This window comes from Notolepis coatsorum, assembly GCF_963971535.1.
Source record: "Notolepis coatsorum genome assembly, chromosome: 1".
In the NCBI taxonomy this organism is placed as follows: domain Eukaryota; kingdom Metazoa; phylum Chordata; class Actinopteri; order Aulopiformes; family Paralepididae; genus Notolepis; species Notolepis coatsorum.
In genome coordinates this window covers 133,847,950-133,869,981 of record NC_140165.1, presented here as the reverse complement: position 1 = coordinate 133,869,981, position 22,032 = coordinate 133,847,950, and the positions used below count along the sequence as shown (strand labels likewise).

General features: G+C 43.6%; 1 protein-coding gene across 1 annotated transcript in view; it reads right to left on the bottom strand.

The window, feature by feature from the left end:
• The window catches only part of nol6 (nucleolar protein 6 (RNA-associated)), a 63,971-nt gene that overhangs the window by 2,662 nt on the left and 39,277 nt on the right, over positions 1 to 22,032 (bottom strand). Inside the window, exons 23-24 of the mRNA XM_084327689.1 lie at positions 11,215 to 11,304; positions 424 to 624 (exon numbers count right to left, since the gene is read on the bottom strand). Of these exons, the coding sequence (XP_084183815.1) occupies positions 424 to 624; positions 11,215 to 11,304 (291 nt within the window). The remainder of the gene's footprint in view (positions 1 to 423; positions 625 to 11,214; positions 11,305 to 22,032) is intronic.

Below are 22,032 nucleotides of genomic sequence, written 5' to 3'. Positions count from 1 at the left end.
CCTCGCCACTGAGAGATCGAGCTGCGCAGGTGAAAAGATGCGACTGCTGTTACCTCAAGTACCGGAGGGGACTTGTGCTATGTATGACTTAGTCCACATTGCAGCCGGCTTGTGGGAGGCAAGAAACAGCGTCCGTGACAGGGGAGGGTTGAATTGGATGATACGAAATTGGGATGGGAGAAAAATATAGAAAATGGGAGAAAAAGTGGATAAAAAAAAAATAAGTTTAAAGAAGATCTGTACGGCCCATGGGGACATTAACGTGTGTTGTCGGGCCTTATAAATAAATTTGATTTGATTTGATTTGGCATAGCTACTGTACAATGGGACCCGGCTAATGGCTGGTGCCCAATGTGTTAAGGACAATTGACAGCACACACACACACACACACACGCACATGCACACACAGCAGCAGGCCTCACCCGGAGCTCTGCCAGGTAGTTGGATACAGGGTTATAGTCTATGACAGGCAGAGCCCTGTCAGAGTTCGTCACACTGCCAGCCTTCACACCCCTGCAGAAGGTGGCTGGAGGAGGGTCCACTGCCTGGTCGAGCAGGGGCACCTGCCTGGGGTTCAGGTGGATTAGGACGTCATAGACATCCAGTGGAGGGCGCATGGCCACCTGCACACACACACACAAACACACAGGAGAAGAACAGGCATTTGACACTGTCAATCACTCCATTTTGATTGACAAGCTAACAGCAATAGGTTCTGTATCGTATTAGCTCTCGCTCGGCGTCACTCTCTGCACTGTCCTCGCACACGTGCACACGCACTGAATAAAGACCACAATGTACCTTTAATCCCAATATTTGTCTGACCACACCCCTATCAGCTTACCCATATAAGCAGGGGTGGGGCCACCCACTCGCCTCCTTCTCGCTTTCACCACAAGGAAGTGCCTCGGTAGATCCCCACACTTGAAGTGATGTGATGGTAGGAGAAGAGTTGGAAAGCAAGGATACGTTGACATCATATCTTTATTTTCTCTCTCACTATTTGAGAAAATACAGCGATATTGTCTTCGTACTGGAGTGTCTGGAAGATGATGATCATTCTAAAAATCCTCCACCGGTTTTCGTATTTGGAGTTCGCGCCGCTACATGCTTTTCCAACTGCAGTCCTTGCTGTGTGCTGGTTGCGGTAAAGACACAGCTGGGCTGTAGGACGCGCTGCTGTTGTGAGAAGCGGTGGGTTCCAGGTTTTGGTGAGTTATGTTTTGCTGGCAGGCTCCACTTGTCTGTTAGTGCTATGGGGGCTAATTGACAATGTTTATGAAAACCGGCCCCAGGCTAGGGTCCTTTGTTCAGCCTCTTAGGCGACAGAAGACCTTGGTCTGAAGCCCATTATAGTTTTAACTAGTGGGCCGCGACCATTAACACTGGTGATCCCTGTGTTTTCTGGACGAGTGGATATCTCTCTGTCACCGTGTAGCCCCTTCTTTTATATCCAAATGAGAGTATTCCTTCACGAGGAGATATGGGCATAGATGTTCGATAGCGGAAGATCTGTGTTCAAGTCAGCTACACAGGCCAGTTTGGTATTGTGCTGGCTCCGTCGGGTGTTGGTAAAATCACTGTTGTAAAACTGTGTTGACATCTTGTTTCTCTTTTCTCTTAAAAAGTGAGGAGGGTTTCAGAACGGCGGCCTGTCTGGGTGAGTGTTATATCATTGTGTACAAGTTCAGGTGATAGCTGCTTAGCTTACGGTTAGCCAGTCAGCTGTTAGCTGCGGCGTTAGCCTGCTATGATCACTGCGTGACCTACCTAGGTTGGGCCTACTGTTAGCCAGTCAGCTGTTAGCTGCGGCGCTAGCCTGCTGTGATCGCTAGGAAACGTTAGCTTGCTGCTATCGGCCAAGGCCCAGCGCGGGGTGGCTCCGGTTCCTCGCGCGCCGCCGCAAGCTCCCCTCTGGTCGCGTGCGCCGTTCGCTCGGCGTCTCGCGGGCAGGGGCAGTAGCGACCGACGGTTGGAGCGGCCGTTAGCTTAATGCTACTCTGTTGAACGTGCTTTGATTATAACATGTTTTAAACACTCTTGACTACGACGTCATCTTTGACAGAGGATGTTCGTCGAACCTGCCCTGGGCCAGGACGGCAAAGCCTGCGTCAACAAAGGGGACCGTAGCGACGGGTTGGAGCGGCGACGCTGCCCAGATCGAACAACACAGGACGGCTGTGTTTTCTACGGTGTCTTGAGACTGCACTTCGTTGATCTACGCTCCGGGTAGGCCAGGTCTGACCAGACCTTGTACACTTCGTCTGGCTTTCCCTTCTAAATGTTTTGTAAATAACGATATTTTCCAAAACGAGTGTTACTGCACTACATTTAGGATACGACGCGAGTTGTGTGTGAATTGTCTTGTCACCAGTGTTGGGACTAACGCGTTACAAAGTAACGCGTTACAGTAACAAAGTTACTTTTTGCCGCTCTAGTACTCTAACGCATTACTTTTTAAATTCAGTAACGCTGTTACCGTTACTAAATGGTTTGTTAGTTCGTTACTGCGTTCTTTTTATGTAGATTCATAGCGAGCGTCCTCCTAACTCCGTTTGATTTCGCCTGAGTTTGTTTTGTTTACAATAGAGAGCGTCTATTTCTTTCCGTAGCCGCATTTCTGGTTTTCGCATTTCTGATTGGCCACTGACTGACATTCTCTGACGTTCTCTGACCAGAGAGCGTCAGTCAGTGGCCACTGGCCAATCAGAAATGCGCAAACCAGAAATGCGGCTACGGAAAGAAATAGACCCTCTCTATTGTAAACAAAACAAAACGAACTAACAAACCATTTAGCAACTACTTGGAGAGATAATTAATATACAACATGGAAACGAGATAAAGAACATGTTTGAGGCGCTGCTGGAGTCAACTGGACTAACGCTACTACATCTCGACCACCGCAGACTTTGGTGAGTGCAATGTGTTTACTGAAACTCAAGTTGATCAACGGATTTTGACTGTACGAAATCTGCCAGGGAATCTCAATACTAATCAAACAATATAAATATAGTCCTTTCATGCACAATTGATATCCTAACTATTCTAACGTTGCAATGCTTTGATTGATATCTTAAACAACGTTGCAACTTGCAAGATGGTGAATGAATGAATGAATGAAAACTTTATTTAACAGATTGCAGAATGGGTACAATACAGTACGGCTCAATACATACAATTGTTAAGGGGATGCAGACCTGAGAAAGACGTTTGTCTTGTTTCCATCAGGGTCCCCCATTTTCAATTCATATAGACATTTATGACATACACAACATACATGACATTTATGGCATAGGGACATATAGGTATTTAGTACTGATACATTTGTGACAAACGGTATTCAAATATACAGTACTGTTACCCCTAGCTTTGGGTAGGGCGTTCCACATTGTTGTGGCATAATTGCAAAACGTGTTTAGTCCCTTGTTTGAGCCGAATCTGGGTTTTACATGATTTGTTGAGCTTCCTCTGGTGTAGTGGTTGTGGTATTCACTGACCTTTGGGAAGTATTTTGACATGTACATGGGTACCCCGGTCGTATAGTGTATCTTGTAGACCAGGCCCATTGCAAGTTGCTGTACTCTGTCGTCTACTCTAAGCCATCCTAGGTTGTCAAAGAGGGCAGGGGTGAGGTGGGTTCTGGGGTTCAGGTCAAGTAGTAGTCTGACCAGTTTGTTTTGTGATGTTTGTAATTTTGTTTTAAGCGCCTTTGAGGTGCTTTGGTACCATGAGGTGCACGCATAATCGTAGTACCCTTGAATTATAATGGTTATAATGAAACGCTCCGGCGACATCAAGGCTGTTCCTTCATGGGCATGGGACTCGGGAGCAATCTTTTTTTTTTATTATTTTTTTAAATAACTAAATAGTTACTTTTCACAGTAACTCATTACTTTTGGGTGTAAGTAACTAGTACAGTAACGAAGTTACTTTGAAATGAAGTAACTAGTAAAGTAACTGAGTTACTATTTTTCAGTAACTAGCACAACACTGCTTGTCACTAGGTATTTAGCTTCTCCGTGCAAATCGGGTTGTTGTTTCAGATGTGAAAATGATCTGGTTTGTTGTGTTGAGAAACATCATGTGTGTTTATATGTACCGTGTACTCACAACTAAGGGGGTTAACTAACCTATAAAGCTATGCTTAGTGACAAATGAGTAAAGAATATTCTTTTCTCAGCCTGTAGTGACAATAAACAGTGTGTTCACATATTAACAGGTTTTCCTGTTTTAACTGGCCGTATTAAGGGTAAAGTAGGAGGATTGTGTTTCCCCCCGGTTCCCTGGGGACTTCTTCATCCTCCTATCAGAGTGGACATGTTGTTGCACTACATTGTACACATGTAGTGCAACAACATTTCCTGGTCCCACGGCCTGGAATATTGGGCGTGTGCACCGCAGAAATTCCCCCGCCATAGAGTACGTCACCGTGCGCGTCTCTGTTGGTAGGACTTCCGTGTGCTGTTCAGGTCCATGTGATGGATCTGTTTTCGGGGGGGTGGTCAGGGCTCCTCCTCAACAAGCGCCTATTCGGGCCTTCTGTGAGTTCGGACTCCTCCTTCCATGTGAGGGAGCCTCCTTCAGAGTACAGAGCCTCCTCCTCAGATTGTCAAGGTGAGTGGACCCTCTAGAAGGTGTCCTATTCTATTGTGTATGTATTCGATTCAATTCGATTATTGAGTGTGTATGGGTTCAGTGCCTCTTCCCCGGAGAGCCCTAAAACCAATTTTTTACATGGCTCAAGGTGCAATATATTCTTTTCAATCTGTACAGCTCGCGTGGGAAGTCTCTCTGGGGATTCCCGTCTCCTTCCTATGGGAGGGTGGTGGGATGTAAAAATGTGAAAAAAATGTACCCCCGGCTGTGTAGACTGTTGGTGCTTCCTTCTTTTCTATTAAAAAAGAGTTGGAGTTGGAAGTGTCACACCCCTCTTGTCGTTCCCCTGGGCGCCTTGGGGATTCAATGACAGGTCTAAATAGCCTGTTCATTGATGTGGGTGTGTCCCGACGCACGCATAGTGCTAGCTCGCTGTAAACAGGCGACTGACTGGCACGCCTTGGTTGCTTGAGGTTAAAACGGCGTTTTTATAAAGCAACTGGGATGGAGGTTCTTCCTCTTCCGACGACGACATCCCACGACCTGGGTTGGTTATCGACGGATTCTTGTTCATGTCTGGGGGATGATGACGGAATGGATCTGAACATATGTAGAGGGGTCTCACGCCCTGCTGAGGGGCCTTTGTCCGTATACGCTGGCGATGTGGGGGGCGGGGTCACTAAGTGCCCACCTGGTGGGGTCTTGATGCTGGCATCATGGACTTCTCCGGGCCCCCGTTCCAGGGGGTCCAGTCCCTTTGGTGGGTCTGGGTCTTCCTTCACGCTCCGCTGCTACGGCCTTGCCACGGGGTTGGGTTTGCCCTTGACCCCGTGATTCTGGGGGCAGTAACGAGGTTGTTTCCTCCGTTCGTTCCCGGGTGGCATGCGGGTTGTGCGTGTATGTAGTCGTGGGGTCAAGCCACGGTCTGCTCACCCTGTGCGTTGAGTTGCTTGAGTGCCTCTTTGCACGGTCGGGTCCGTCGCCCTCCCGTGAAGCCCCCAATAGGGGGGGTGCCCTCCATTAGGGTGGGTCGGGGGGACTCGGCCCTCCCTGTTCTGAGGGTTGTGGGGGGCTTTCAGCGGGGTGTATTTGTCGGCCGATGGCTCTCGCTCGGCCTCCCTTGTGCAGAGAGTGACGCCGAGCGAGAGCTAATACGATACAGAATGTTAGGTTATGACTATAACCAAGTTCTGTTAGTATAGCGACGCTCGGCGTCCGACACCGCTGCAGCCCTTGATCTCGCCTTGTGGTGAAAGCTTGGGAAGGAGGCGAGTGGGTGGCCCCACCCCTGCTTATATGGGTAAGCTGATAGGGGTGTGGTCAGACAAATATTGGGAATAAAGGTACATTGTGGTCTTTATTCAGTGCGTGTGCACGTGTGCGAGGACAGTGCAGAGAGTGACGCCGAGCGTCGCTATACTAACAGAACTTGGTTATAGTCATAACCTAACGTTTATCAGTGAGCTGGATGCAATCCTACCTGGAGGGGAGAGAACAGATAGTAGAGGAAAACGGTACACTACCCCCCCCCCCCCCCTGTGAGCTGTGGTGTTCCACAAGGAAGCATACTAGGACCGTTACTGTTCCTAATTTATGCAAATGCCATGTCGTCAGCTTGTGACTGCAACTTGTTCCTGTTCGCGGATGACTCAGCCCTGCTGGTCTCTGATAAGAACAGGTTGCAGGTTGAAAAAGCCCTCAGCTCTGAACTCGGCAGAATCTGCACCTGGCTCGCAGATAACAAACCATCATTACACCTGGGTAAAACAAACGACTTCTCTGTTACAGTGGGTGACAATATTGTCACAAGGAAAGATGAAATGACATACCTGGGGTCCATCCTAGAGGCAAATTCTTGTACCGGATCTCCTCCCTGGTAAACAAGAATACCCTGAAGACTCTAGCAGGAGCACTCATTCAAGGGTACTACAACTATGCTTGCACCTCATGGTACCAAAGCACCTCAAAGGCACTAAAAACAAGATTACAAACATCACAAAACAAACTGGTCAGACTACTGCTTGACCTTATTCCTAAAACACACCTCACCCCAGCCCATGTTGACAACCTAGGATGGCTTAGACTACAGCAACTTGCAATGGGCCTGGTCTAAAGATACACTACACCACTAAGGTACCCATTTCACTATGAATTGAAAATGGGGGACCCTGATGTAAACAAGACAAACGTCTTTCTCTGGTCTGCATCCCCTTAATAACAATTGTGTGTATTGAGCCGTACTGTATTGTACCCATTCTGCAATCTGTTAAATAAAATTTTCATTCATTCATTCATGTACATGTCGAGGTACTTCCCAAAGGTCAGTGAATACCACGACCACAACACCAGAGGGAGTTCCACAAATCATGTGCAACCCAGATTCGGCACAAACAAGGGACTAAACACGTTTCGCAATTATGCAACATCAATGTGGAACGCCCTACCCACAGCCATACAAAAATTTGAATCCGTACCCACCTTCAAAACCGCTCTAAAAGAGCACCTACGGGAGGCTGCAATTCGAAACTGGCCCCCGTAAATGTCCGAACACCCTCCCACACACCCCCTCCAACCATTCGCTCAACAACAGCAGAGCGAGTGGAAATACCTGCACTTCCTCAAGCGGGTTTTGACAGAGGCAGAGAACGAGCGAGGGAGGGAGGGAGAGAGAGAGAGAGAGAGAGAGAGAGAGAGAGAGAGAGAGAGAGAGAGAGGAACCGCGCGCAGGAGTGTGTGTAAATGTGTGTGCGCCGCGGGGATGAGTCTTCTCCCCGCAGTCGGGAGCACTCCATATCACTGTCAAAATATCTTTGCGCACGCCCGTATTCAGATCCGTGCAATAATATTCACAGAGGTATATATTGTCATTTGAAACAAGTTACCAATGCATTGTCCCGTGGGATTATGCCCCCAGCGGCGAAATTAATTAGTATCCCCCTCAATCTCTCTATCTCTCTCTCTGTCTGCCAGTCGCAGACTGTGTGGGTGACTGTCACTCAAAGCACTTATGGGCGGAGCCCAGCACAAACAGCTTGAAATCTTGAGGTCAAAAAACTTTGCTTTTGAGTACTTGATTAAAAATATAAAACAGTGAATTTGTTTTGATTTTTTTCTTTTTTCTACAGATGTGTTCCATAGACTCACAGGAATTGTGTAAAGTTGTCCAAATAGTGAAAGGAATAGCAATGCATGTTCCCTTTAACATCAAACCACAACTTCAGCTTGCCCAGTTCTGCTGTGACAACCTCCAAAATATTTTGAAAGTTCTCCCCTGCAGAGAAGACATTTGTGTCATCAGCAAATATAACACATTGGAATATTTTAGAAACATTACATATATCATTAATGTATAGTAGAAACTATTTAGGTCCTAAAATTTACCCTTGCGGCACACCACATGTAATGTCTGAAAGTGAAGACCTATATTCCCCTATCTGCACAAATTGTTGTCTATGTTCTATATAACTTTTTAACCAGAGTAGCCCTACCCCTCTAATCCCAAACCTTTCCAGTTCTTTTTTACAGAATCTCATGATTGTATCGAATGCTTTCTTCAGATCTATAAATATACCTAATGCAAACTTCTTCTTATCAATTGTACTAGTTAGTTCTTCCACAAGATCCATTAGCGCCATTGAGGTTGATCGATTTGTTCTAAAATCATATCGACTATCTGTGAGCAACTCATATTTGTCCACGAAACTGTCCAAGCGTACAACAAAACGTTTTTCCATCATTTTTGAGAACTATGAAAGCAGGGAAACTGGCCTGTAGTTAGTAAAGGGATTTTTTTCACTGGCTTTGAATATCGGAAACACTTTAGCAGTTTTCATTCTACTGGGAAAGGAGCCAAGCTTGAATGATAGATTACAGATGCGTGCTATTTGGTCAGCTATGCATTAAATTACTTCATATCAATCCCATTCCAATCCAGAGATTTTTTTCTTTTCTTTTTTATCTACTTTTTCTCCCCCATTTTCTATTTTTCTCCCATCCCAATTTCGTATATTATCAAATTCTACCCTCCCCTGTCTCGAAAGTTGTTAGACCATGCCTCCCACTGGTCGGCTGCAATGTGGACGAAGCTTTGCATCACGTGTCCCCTCCGGTACACAAGGAGGCAGCCGTCGCATCTTTTCACCTGTACAGCGCAATCTCTCAGCGGCGAGGAGTAACGCGTGGGAGGCTCACGCTGCCCCCGTTGCTTCCTGATTCTGCTGTACAGGCGCACCAACCGACCTGTAGGAGTCGCTGTCCACAACGTCCGATCCCCACCCACCGGCTTTCCCACCCCCTAATACTGCCAATTGTATTAGTATGAACGACCAGCCAAGCCGGAAGCAACACCGAGATATCCTGCATTAGTGGCGAGCGCCTTGCCCACTGCGCCACTTAGCCGCCTCAGAGATGTTTTGTTGAATTTGTTTACACCATCAATAATTTAATTTGTATCAGTATTTCTTATGAAAATGTAAGCAGGATTTCGCCCCCCCCCTTGTGGAGGGGTTATCTCACCCGCAAGTTTCGGCCCTACACCCACAAAGAATTTGTATTGTATTGCATTGTGTGATTTGATCTGCAAATTTTCAGTGTGTGTGTGTGTGCAGTGTTTGCCCTGAAAAAAATTTCAGCAGCAGTGCTGTGCCTCTAGGTGGGTCCGGGGGCGTGCCTCTAGGTGGGTTACATTTTAAAGTTAAATGCATCAATCTGGTGCACTTTGAGAGCAAAATAAAGAGGCTAGATCTATGATGAACTTTGTGCTCAAAACACAAAATCGACTAGACTGCAGTGCTCTCTCCCTGCAGCCTTTTCCTCAGGTCAGTCTTTTACATTAAGCACACCCCATAGCCCAAATGAAATGATAAAAAAAAGTGTATATATATATATATATATATTTTTTTTTAATAGTCTAGTTCAGGGGTGGCCAACCAGTCAGAGACTAAGAGCCACAAACATTACTGTGGTACCACAAAGAGCCACACCATATACCAGCGTTTCTCAACTTTTTTTTTCAGTCACGGCACCCTCACCCTCTGGCCTCTGAAGTTGCTAATGTCTTTTATTTGCGCCTCACAGGGTTAAAAGTACCCTGCGAGACCCACGGTTGCAAAATTACAAAATCACTTTTAGCCATTTAAAAAAAGAATTTTATTTAAAAATATTTAAGCACATGTATAGTCAATTGGTCCTGTTGTTCAGCATCACAATGCTATTTGATAGGGATGCTCGATATTGGCTTTTTTACCGATACCGATATACCGATATTGTCCAACTCTTAATTTCTGATACCGATATCAACCGATACCGATATATGCAGGGTCCCCCCCCCCCCCCCCAAAAATGGAATAATTTCAGGTAATTAACATTACATATATCTTGTTGTGGAATTAACACAGCATTATGCATACTTTTGACAATAAATAAAATCTGAATTTGTTCTTACTTGCTTGCCTGGGTAAATAAAGGTTATAGAAATGAAAAAAAAAAAAACGATACCGATATTTTCCCAATACCGATATTTTCCGATATCACATTTTAATGCCGATATCGGCCGATAATATCGGACATCCCTACTATTTGATAGTAAATGTGTTTATATGTCCCACCCTCTGGCCTCTGAAGTTGCTAATGTCTTTTTAATTTGGGCCTCACAGTAAAAGTGTATATTTTCAGCATTACGTTTGTTTACCAATTATTTTAACTGTTATTAGTGAAATATAAGATTATAGAAATCTCAGGGCATTGAGTCGGAAACTGGCGCATATTGACAGGAGGAAGTGGCACAGCCAAAAGTGAGTGTAGTCTTTTGAAGGAAGAGACTCAGGGCTTTCGAATTGTGAAAAATTACCCCACCCAGCTCACACCAGCCCCGGTCAATCATCTGACTTCTGGATTTACTTTTTTATTGCTCTTATTTTTTGGGATTATCTCCCACAAACCTGACCGTTATTGCCATAAAACAGAACGCAGTTAGTTTCTCTACCGTTCTGTGAACGTCTTGCAAAAAACTGTGTTGCAATACGATGAAAAATGGTGGAGAAATTTACATTATAAAAAAGATGGCAGAATTCAGTACTGTATCTACAAAACCTTCTGTTTAATCATCTTCCCTTTATTCATTTGCTTAGATTTTTCAGGTCTGGTCAATTTTAGTATGGTGTTATTCACAGTCAAAAGATTTTTTTTTTTTTTTTAATTTTAAATAGAATTGATATTCTCCTTTGGTTCATTACAATTTACTCAAGCCTAGTAACAGACACACTATTTCTGACACTGATCCATATATGTCCCTAGATTCAGATACCAAGAACATGCAAATGGACAATTAAAAAAAAATTGTAAATGTTAATTCTACGTCCTTATGGAATAAGTGACATAAAAAAGAAGAAAAAAGTAAAAAAGAAAAGAAAAAAGTAAAAAAAAAAGATACGGTATATATATATTTTTTTTTTATGGATGGAAGAGCCGCACATTGACGGGCAAAGCCGCGGGTTGGCCACCCCTGGTCTAGTTCATAGCAGCGGCGGTCCTAATTCAGAAACACTGGTGTGTGGTGTGGTGTGGTGTGGTGTGGTGTGGTGTGTGTGTGTGTGTGTGTGTGTGTGTGTGTTACGGACCCTGATGTCCTGAATCTGGTTGGCATCCATGAGCTGCGATTCCAGAACCTTCAGGCTCTCTGCAGCCACTACCACCACACGCTGGAGCATCTGAGGAACGCACACAAACAAGTAATACTGTTGACAAAGACACGTATCAATAAACTTGACAAAGACACACAAACAATACTGTTGACAAAGACACACAAACAATACTGTGACAAACACACACACTGTGACAAACAACAAGTCAGGTGAAGTTCATTTGTATCGTCCATTATCCAATGTTTCAAAGGGCTTCTCAGGCCCTATTTGGAATTTTCTTAAATCATTGTAAATCATAAGATGTGGTTTATTCCAGTGTTTACAAACATTACCAATGTAAACAAACGTTTACAGCCACAGAATACAAAGAGCTCAGTCAATCAGCTACAGAACGATAACATATTTCTGTCATATTTTTGGTGGTGGGGTTACCCATTTGTTAATACGTTTGCATCACTGATTGGGCCTTTAACTCATTCCCTGCCAACAACGATTTAATACGTAAATGTAAATGTAAATACGTGTTTGTCCGCCAATCGTTGAACACCAACCACGTATATATACGTTATTTGATCATTATTTATTTTATTCACTATTTCCAATCGTTATCCATCCAGGGAGCCTGTGTAACCATAGGGAATGAGTCTGAGATTGCAAAAGTCCAATACCGCACTCCATTTGAGACTATGTGTATGGGCCTGTGTGTCGATGAAATTCCTCCGGGCGGACTTTTCTACTAACCTGGACCGAGGGCTTTACCCGATCGCATTGAATAGTTTTCGGAACCCCCGATTCATTATGCTGTGGTGGGTTATGTGTCGTGGCCCAAATGGACATACGATCTACCGGATGGCAATAAAATAATTGGAATATTCTTTTTGGAATCTCACCGGCCACAGGTAAGAGCAATTTAACGTCAATTTCAGCTCGTATGCTGTTGTACTAACGAATGCCATTATTGACAATCAATTAATCAGAAACGACCCCCCCCCCCCTTTCATGCATTCATGATGTAACATCGGGATGCCCCGATCGATCGGCCAGCGATCGGTATCGGCCGATATTCAGTATAAATATGAGATCGGTGATCGGTGATAATGCTTTATTTTCGCAGATCGTTAAAACAGATAGAAAAACATGATCCAATTCTTAGCGGAGATCTCACTGCTGACTTCTCTCTCAGACACACAGAGCTGCCTGCAGCGTACGGCCCCTCCTCCTCCTCCTGCCTCTCCCTTACCCGTGTCAACACAGAGGCTCCAGCTGCCTCCGTGAGCTAACGTTGGCTACCTACCGAGCTAACGTTACTGTTTACATTTACATTTTACATTTACATTTAGTCATTTAGCTGAGGCTTTTATCCAAAGCGACTTACAAGTTCTGTACGACAAGACAGCAAGAAGGGTACAACTCTATCAGCTGAGTAACAATGTTTATCAAAGTGTTGCGTGTTACAGTGTAGGTTAGTTTATTAGGACAAGTGCATGACAGTAAGGTTAGTCAGGGTTAGATTTTTTTTCTTTAAACTAAATGACCCAGTCAACTATTCACTTTTAGTTTAATACGTGAGGCATTGTGGCTACGTGGTGCAGTGGGCAAGGCGCTCACCACAAATACTGGAGACGCTGGGTTCGCCTGTTCGAGCCCAGCGTTCCACATTGCTTTCAGTTTAGCTGGTCGTCCGTACTAATACACATTGGCAGTATTAGGGGGTGGGAAACTGATGGGTGGGGATCGGGCGTTGTGGACAGCGACTCCTACAGGTCGGTTGGTGCGCCTGCGCAGTAGAATCAGGAAGCGATGGGGGCGGCGCCCCTCCAAAGCGCAGACCCCTGACGCTGAAAGATCACGCCGTGCAGGTGAAAAGATGCGACTGCTGTTACCTCGAGTATCGGAGGGGACTCGTGCTATGTATGACTTAGTCCACATTGCAGCCGGCTTGTGGGAGGCAAGAAACAGCGTTCGAGACAGGGGAGGGTTGAATTGGATGATACGAAATTGGGATGGGAGAAAAATAGAAAATGAGAGAAAATGTGGATAAAAAAAAAATACATGAGGCATTGTCTAACGTTATCTAGCTGGCTAGCTACTGATAGCTGCTGATATCAACAAATGCTCCAGCAATAGTCGAGTGCATGATAAGTTACCTCTGTTGAGTCGGTAGCCACTATACTATTTCTATATGGAATGTCCCAGTAAACTAAATAGTTCACTGAGGCGTTGTCTTAACGTTATCTAGCCGGCTAGCAGTAGCTACAGATAGCTCCTGATATCAATGTCTTATAACATTGATTCGATGCATATTCGAGCTGAGGGCATGCTGAATGTGATTTGACCAAAGCACAGTATACCAATAGGGTCCAGCTGCAGCGCCGGAGAATCCTGGCCGTAGCTGGAGGCTACTCGAGTACACACAGACAGTGGAGCTGTTTGCAGATAGCGAGCATTTTGACTTGTTGCGTGGTGGCGATGTCTCGCAGATAATACAACTACAAGTATGATTATATAATTTTTTTTTTTATAAAAAATAATTATATATATATATATATATATATATTTTTTTTATACCAAAACGATCGATATCGATATCGGTATCGGCCGATATGGCTCATAGACGATCGGTGATCGGTGGCAAAAAACGTGATCGGGGCATCCCTAGATCATATGCATTTGAATTTTTATTGTAGCGTGTATAGCAGGGGTAGGCAACCCTAGGCACGCGTGCCTGCATTTTCATTGGCACGGGGGGCAGCAGTAAAAAATATATATATAAAAATGATTATTATTATTTTTTTTTTTGCTTTGAAATATTATAGTGAAATATTTTGCACTGTTCTCGCTCGCATTTATCTTGTTGAAATCCTCCCACAGGTTCTTTTTTGTAAGTTGACTGTTTTGCACACCCCTATGACAGCTATACAGCTGTTCCCATGGTGCTCAGCTGTCAGCAGTCAGCTGACCTCCCGCGCCCGTGCGCAGTTCCCAGGTAATCACACAGTGCTGCGGTTGCATTCTGTATGTGCCATCTTTCATGATGGCAACCCCCGCTAAGAAAGTTAAAGCAAAGGAAATTCGGGCATTCCACCCCTCGTGGACAGACAACTACGGGTTTGTGTGTCAGAAGGACCGTGCTGTGTGTACTTTATGTTTAGAAAATGTAGTTTGCAGAACATCAGGTGTGAAACGCCATTTTGAGACGAAGCATCAAAAAAGTTTCAAAGATCAGGCGGATAAGGCAGAATCGATTAAACGTGCCGTGGCCAGGTATGGAAAGCAAGCCAGCACCCTCAAAGTGTTCACGACTGCTAAAAACCACGCAACTGAAGCAAGCTATCGCATTGCTCATTGCATTGCAAAATGTGGAAAGCCATTCACTGATGGCGAGTATATCAAGGAGGCTTTTCTCTGTAGCTCAGATGTTTTGTTTGAAGGCTTGCCAAACAAAGAGAAAATCAAATCAAGGATAAAAGATATCCCCATGTCAGCTTGAAGTGTCGAGCGACGCATCAACGAAATGTCAGAAAATATCAGAGAACAGCAAACAGCTGGATTAAAAGATGCTCCGGTGTGCAGCTTAAAGTGACCAACTACAGCCCCCAGATAACGGAGCTCAGTAAAGCAAAACTGTTTGTCTGCATTGCACCCCCGCCCCAACTCAGATTTAGGGTTGATACAACCATCATAATAATATTGTTAATAATAACAATAACAATAATGATGTAATAATGTAAAAATGATCATTAACACTTTGATCGCCATGGTTAAATTCATAATTTACCATCCCTAGCCAGCTCTATTTGTCTATGGAGAAGTTCCCCTTCTTTGCAGGGCTATAACTTTTTAAATTCTATTGCTAAATTGACATTATTATGGCCCATTCAATGTCCTATATCTATTGTTCAGGGTGTAGCAATGTTATACTTTTTCATTCACATATTCATACTAAAATATGGTCTAAAGTATAAGTATGTTTTTATCGTTTTCTGCAGCTTTCTTCAGAACTTGATTTATAGCCCCAAATGCATTATATTGATGATCAAATACAGTTTGGTAGGAATCTGTGCGAGATAAAAAATTTCAACTGGAGGTACTTCTAGAAGTTACTACGTATCATTTGATGTTGACCGGATGGGCGGGGGGTCGTTTATAATTCCGTGGGCAACATTATATCATTCACCTAGTGTGGGTCATATGATCATCAAAGCAGTTTATATGGAACACGTTAGAAAATAACGCTGAAACTCACCGTGGCTTCCTCGCGCCGTTGGGGGATGAGCGTGGAACAGAATTCTTTCTATTATGGGATGGAGAAATACCGGATCCATTTCCAGGTTGTATAATAGTATATACGTCCAAATCATGTTGTTTATTGAGTTAGGGTGAGCGATCAATTATCCAGTGTGTCAAGATGGAGTCCCGGGAGCTATAGCGAGTGGTCGGACCGAATTTGGATGAGCACCAGTTTCCTGTTTCTGGTTTGCGGTTTGGGCGATCTGCCGATCGGCCACCAGATGGCGCTCTTGAACCGTTAAGAGAGTTGAGAGGAGATCAGCAGTATATCTCAGGTCCCCGGAGGAGAAATATGATTTCGATCACAGATTTTTGAAATATTGATATCAAAGACTAGTTACGGCGTCTTCGGCAGAATGAGCATGGCGGGGAAAGACGAGTTCCAGCGTTTTCGGCGATTAAAGTGTTAAGAATACCTGATTATGAGAAGAAAAAAATTACGATGCATGGAATATTGTTGAGGCACACTAGTTACAACTATATTTCAAACAGGCACTCCATGTCAAAAAGGTTGCTGACCCCTGGTGTATAGGGACGAAATGCCAATGGATTAAGTATAATATGCGTCGCAGCCTATTACTGGCCTCCCAGGAATGACCCTAAACCGCTCTAAAACCATACTTGTATTCACCACGGTATAAAACGGGAATGTATGGATGGAAAAATTCGTCCTTTTTCACATCTTGAACGATAGATACTCTATGTCAAATGGGCCATAGTATTGCATCTATAGCTATAATATATATATATATATATATATATATATATATATATATAGTTATAGCCCTGCAAACAAGGTGAGCGACTCCATTGGTTTAATGCGTGGCAGCACATAGTCATATCCCGTTCCCAGCGTGGCGGTCATTGAGTTAATAGGGGAAAAGGGAGGATACCTCAGAAGGGCAATTCAAACAGAGACCCCCTCCCCTGCTGAGGTGGGCAACTGATAATTATGTATGAACAAAAGATTTGCCAAATATGGCGCTCCCCATGTGCCAGGGCAACAACAACACGTTTGCAGGAATTGCAGCTGCAAAGCAACAATCGCTCAAATATGTTCCACTCTGCTGGGTCGCATCACGGTGTGGAATGTCCATGAGATCGAGCGTCACTTGTAGTTTTTTCTTGTGCCATTTACCATTTTCTCCCCAATTTAGTCATTATACTAATTCCCTGTGTGTATCACGGTCCTGGTCGATGCTGGGGACTATACCACATGCCTCCTTCGATAAACGCGGAGTCGCCAGACGCTTCTTTTCTCTACAGTAAGAGTTTCACTGAAAATGAATGGCCCACCTGTGACGTCGACTATAGTCTGTCGAGCACATGGTTTAAGAAATGTACATCCTGTCAATTCAGTGCTCTGTCCTTGAGGGCAATTACAATTTCCCAAGATTTTATGGGCAGTAATTTTCCTTAACCTATATTAAACATCTACAATTATTTTGTCATGTTTCTAAGATTCATGACCTTCCATAACATTATTTCCCTGTGTAAATACTCTCCCCGTGAAGCGGTAACATTAGGATTTGACCAGACATGACCTGGAGAGAGGTGACTGGTTCTGGCCTCTGTTCCTGAAGGATGTTGTTCGGGGACAATGGGCCTCATTCACGAAGCGATATAAGAACAGATTTCCTCTTATTTTGTTCTTAACTAGCATTATTTCTTATTTTGTTCTTACCTGGGATTCAGCAATGTTTTCTTATTTTTGCTTTTCTCTTAGGCTACGTTTAGACGGAGAGAGTCTAAACAGAAACCGCAAAAGTCGTCTTACGGTCTCACTTTTAATTTTGCGTTTAGACTAGTGTTTTGGGATGGAATTCTGTGTGCAGACGACGCTGTAACAACTCGAGACAACGGAGCCCCGCTGTCACACGATTGGCGCATATGTCACATGACGTGCTGTGAAGACCCGCCCTACTCTGCCTCTGATTCGCAGACTGTGGGTGGGGAATGTGATTGGACCAAAGCAGAGTCACTCACAGACGGTGGGTCCAGTCACGCCGCGGGACAGGTTCTTGTGTATTTAAAAGTACTGCCAATGTAGCCTTCAGGTGATCGCCATGGATAGAATCAGACATGCTTTGTTTACGCTTCTAGGCTACTGGCGCATGCCTGTGATGTAAGCAGTACGCGCGACGAGAGCCTTGACAACCCTTTCGTCATCGTTTTATGCGGTTTGACAGTTTAGATGATAGCGCAAAGGTTTATCGTTTCTAGGAATTCCACCCTGGAAGGTAGTCTCACTTTTTTGCGGTTTCACCCCGTAAAAACGCTGTTTCCGTATAAACGAAAGGCACATCCGAAAAAGAAAATGTGCGGATTCACCTGCTAGCGTTTCCGTCTAAACAGGGCCTCAGTCAAGACCAAATTCTAAGAGTGGTCGAGAACACTCTTACCCAGATCAAATAAAAAATTAAAATAAAAAAGCCTACCATTGGTCAATTGCCCCCAAATACGACTTTAATACGCCAGAACTTTTCAATAATAATTATTATTATTATAACTTATTGCGTGCATTCTGCTTCTGAAATGGATTATATATTGCTGTTAGAACAGTTAGATGCTCTTGCCGCCCAATCCGTACATATTTAGAGATTGTCTAGATCTATTTGATTACTATCTGGAGTTGGTTACAAACTCATACTCTAATCCAGCAATGTTTTAGAGTGCGGTGAATATGAACAAAATAAAATCATCTAATTCTTTACCCTCTCATATTAAAGTTGATAACTGTGTGATCTCTGAGCAGAGTGCAATTTGTGTTGCCTTCAATAGGCATTTTGGAGAGGCTGGTAATTTATTTAATAGGAACTATAATGGACCTTGTCCTGTTGATTCTGATTGTTTGTACCCTGTGGGTGTCACTTCACATTTCTCTTTTCAACCCTTTTCACAGTCAACTGTATTTTATGCTTTGCAATCAATAGATTCTACAAGTGTTCTACAGGTGAGGATAACTTAGAGCCTTTTTTTATTAAGTTGGCTGCACCAGTTATCGCTGAGCAGATAACTTATATTTTTAATCTCTCCATCTCCTCAGGTAGATTTCCTCTAGCTTGGAAATCTGCACGGGTGATTCCTTTACATAAGGGAGGTGATAGGGATAATTATCGTCCTATCTCCAGGTTACCTTGCCTAGCTAAAGTCCTTAAGTTTTTCTTTTCAATTAACTCCATACTTAGTTCTCAGCAATCTGGTTTTAGAGCCAAACATAGTACTACATCAGCCATCACTCTGGTTACAAATTATATTATTTCAGCATTAGATAAGAAGAAACATTGTGCTGCCCTCTTTGTTTATTTATCAAAAGCATTTGATAGTTGATCACTACTTACTTCTAAAGAAACTATCTAACATTGGGTTGGATGATAATGCCTGTGTCTGGTTTCAGGATTATCTATCTTCTAGGCGGCAGTGTGTGAAGTTTAGGGCTGACCCCTATTAGTCGAAAGGAGCCGTAGTCGACTGGCCAACCTCTTAGTCGAATATAATAATAAAAAATTAAATAAAAATTATAATTTTTTTTCTTTTTTTATCATTCTTTCCAAAAGAAAAGAGGCCTAGAAGCGTGGCTAACGCTAATGGCACGCATACCAGAGGCTAACTGCCTACGAAAACAGGCACAGAGGCACTGAAAGAGGATTTCACCCATCTAATGAACACACTAGACTAGACAAATATCAAGATGTATCCATCAGTGGACCAATTGCATGCTTTTGCAGAGGACAAGAAGCCTTCAGTCGACTCCTTCAGACATTAAGCACCCCCACAGCCCAAATGGAATGATACAAAATTAAAATAATAATAATAATTATTTAAATATTATATATATTTTTTTTGTCGACCAATAGTCGACTAACGGCAAATTTTGGCCAATCATAGTCGACCATCCAAATCCTTAGTCGGGGACAGCCCTAGTGAAGTTAGGTCAAGCCCAATCTGAATTCTTGGCCATGACTAAAGGTGTGCCACAAGGTTCAGTTTTGGGTCCTGTCCTTTTTACAATTTATATTAATGATATTGTTTCTTCTTTGTATGGATGTCATGCCCATTTGTATGCTGATGACCCAATTGTGTACTGTATTGCTGACTCTGTACAGTTGGCCATTGAGAAATTGTAACTTTCCTTTTATGCGCTACAGGTTGCCCTTGCTAGTCTTAAATTAGTTCTTAATGCTAGTAAGACAAAGTTTCTGTTATTTTCAAGAGCCAGAAATATATTAGGGCGGCTAGGTGGCGCAGTGGGCAAGGCGCTCGCCACTAATGCAGGAGATGCTGGGTTCGAGCCCAGCTCTCGGCATTGCTACCAGCTTGGCTGGTCGTTCATACTAACACAATTGGCAGTGTTAGGGGTGGGAAGCTGGTGGGTGGGGATCGGACGTTGTGGACAGCGACTCCTACAGGTCGGTTGGTGCGCCTGCGCAGCAGAATCAGGAAGCAACGGGGGCGGCGTGTCCCTCCCACGCAGACCCTCGCCGCTGAGAGATCGCGCTGTGCAGGTGAAAAGATGCGACAGCTGCCTCCTCGTGTACCGGAGGGGACACGTGATGCAAGGCTTGGTCCACATTGCAGCCGGCCTGTGGGAGGCATGGCCTAACAGCGTTCGAGACAGGGGAGGGTAGAATTGGACGATACGAAATTGGGATGGGAGAAAAATAGAAAATGGGAGAAAAAAGTAGATTAAAAAAAAAGAGCCAGAAATATTTACTTTGATGATGTGCGGATATCTACTGTCACTCAGTGGATCTTGTATAGAGAGAGTCACTGAGTATAAATATCTTGGCCTGTGGCTTGATGAGAAATTTACATTTAAGTTCCATGTGGAAAATCTTGCCTCTAAACTGCGACAGAAAATTGTTTTCCTGTACAGAAACAGATCCAATGTTCCTCTATTTAGTAGAAAAAGAATAGTTGAATCAGTCTTCTTTATGTAATTTATAGGCATGCTGCGGCATCAACTGTTAAACCTCTGGATTCTGCCTATCACTCAGCTCTTAGGTATATTACTGGTGACATATACTCATCATTGTGTCCTGTATGATAGGGTGTGTTGGCCTTCTCTTACAGAAAGGTGCAACAAACACTGGTATTTATTTATTTATTTTTAAAGCCCTTATTGGTAAACAACCTGTTTATATCTATTCACTGTTAGATTGGAATATTGGAACCTATTCAATGGAACCTATTCAACTCGATCGAATGACTGGATGGTAGGGGTGGGGGGGAAATCGATACGTAGTAGTATCGCGATACTTTGCGTGGCGATACTGTATCGATACAGGGACGCCAAGTATGGATATTTAAGTATTCATAAAAAAATTAAATAAATATTTTGTATAAGGAAGTTGCATTGTTCATTTCAATACCTGTAATAGTACAGTAGTCCACACACACACATGTGCATTCAGTTAAGTTGGAATATGACTGTAATACAAACAGTTCAGTTTGTCAGGTACATGCAACACAGATTACAGTGTTTACATCTGTCTGCTTGAGAAAATACCATGTTCTGCAATACAAATTATTGAAGTGAGATGAACAGACTGAACTTTATTTTATTAGATAAAACATGTTGACAGTTTGACTTTGCAGTAAAAAAATAAAAATAAAAAATATTTCTATAAAAATAAAATAATCGCAATATTCGCGCTGTATCGAGTATCGCGATACTATCGTATGGCGAGATCTCTGGCGATTCCCACCCCTACTGGATAGATGGTTCTTAGGGTCCCTCAAGTTTGTTCTGATCTAGGGTAGTCAGCTTTTTCCTTTGATGCCTCTAACTCATGGAATGTCCTCTCTGAAATTGGAGGTTCTCCCTTCCCTTGGTATGTTTAAATGTATGATTTCAGACCATTGTGTAGTCTGTAACTGTGTGACCTGTAACTGTTTTAGCTGATCTTTTAAAATTATTTTTAAACTTAAATATTTTTACTCTGGTGTTTTCTTTTCTGTGAATATTGCTTGTATTATGTACTGTTTATATTTTGTACAATCGTTGTTTCTGTAAATGAGGGAAACCTCAGAAGCTTACGATTTTAAATAAAGGTTGAAATGAAATTTGCAGAGCCAGATGAGTGGCTGCTTAACCGTTTCAGTGTATTGTAATCTGGTGTGTAACCTGACACTGCAACTCTGAGTGAGTCTTGCATCAGTGAGACGAGAGCAAAGTTCCGTGATGCACAACGTGGAAACATTTGGGTGATTTTGCGCACGCCCATGCGCGGATCGACGCAAGATTTCTCCCGGTGGTAGCTCTCGGCGGGGGGCAGGACTTCTCAATGCACTTCCATCACCGAAAACGTCGGGAAAAGGTTGCGGCGCAACGTGGAAAAATCTCGCCGATTTTGCACAAGCTCCCACACGCGCGCGCGTATTCCGATCCACACAATAATATTCACGGGAGTAGATCTCGTTGTGGGACACAAGTTCCCAATGCATTGTCCCGTGGGATTATGCCCCCACACGCCGATATTAATTGAGGGGCGGATTTGCATT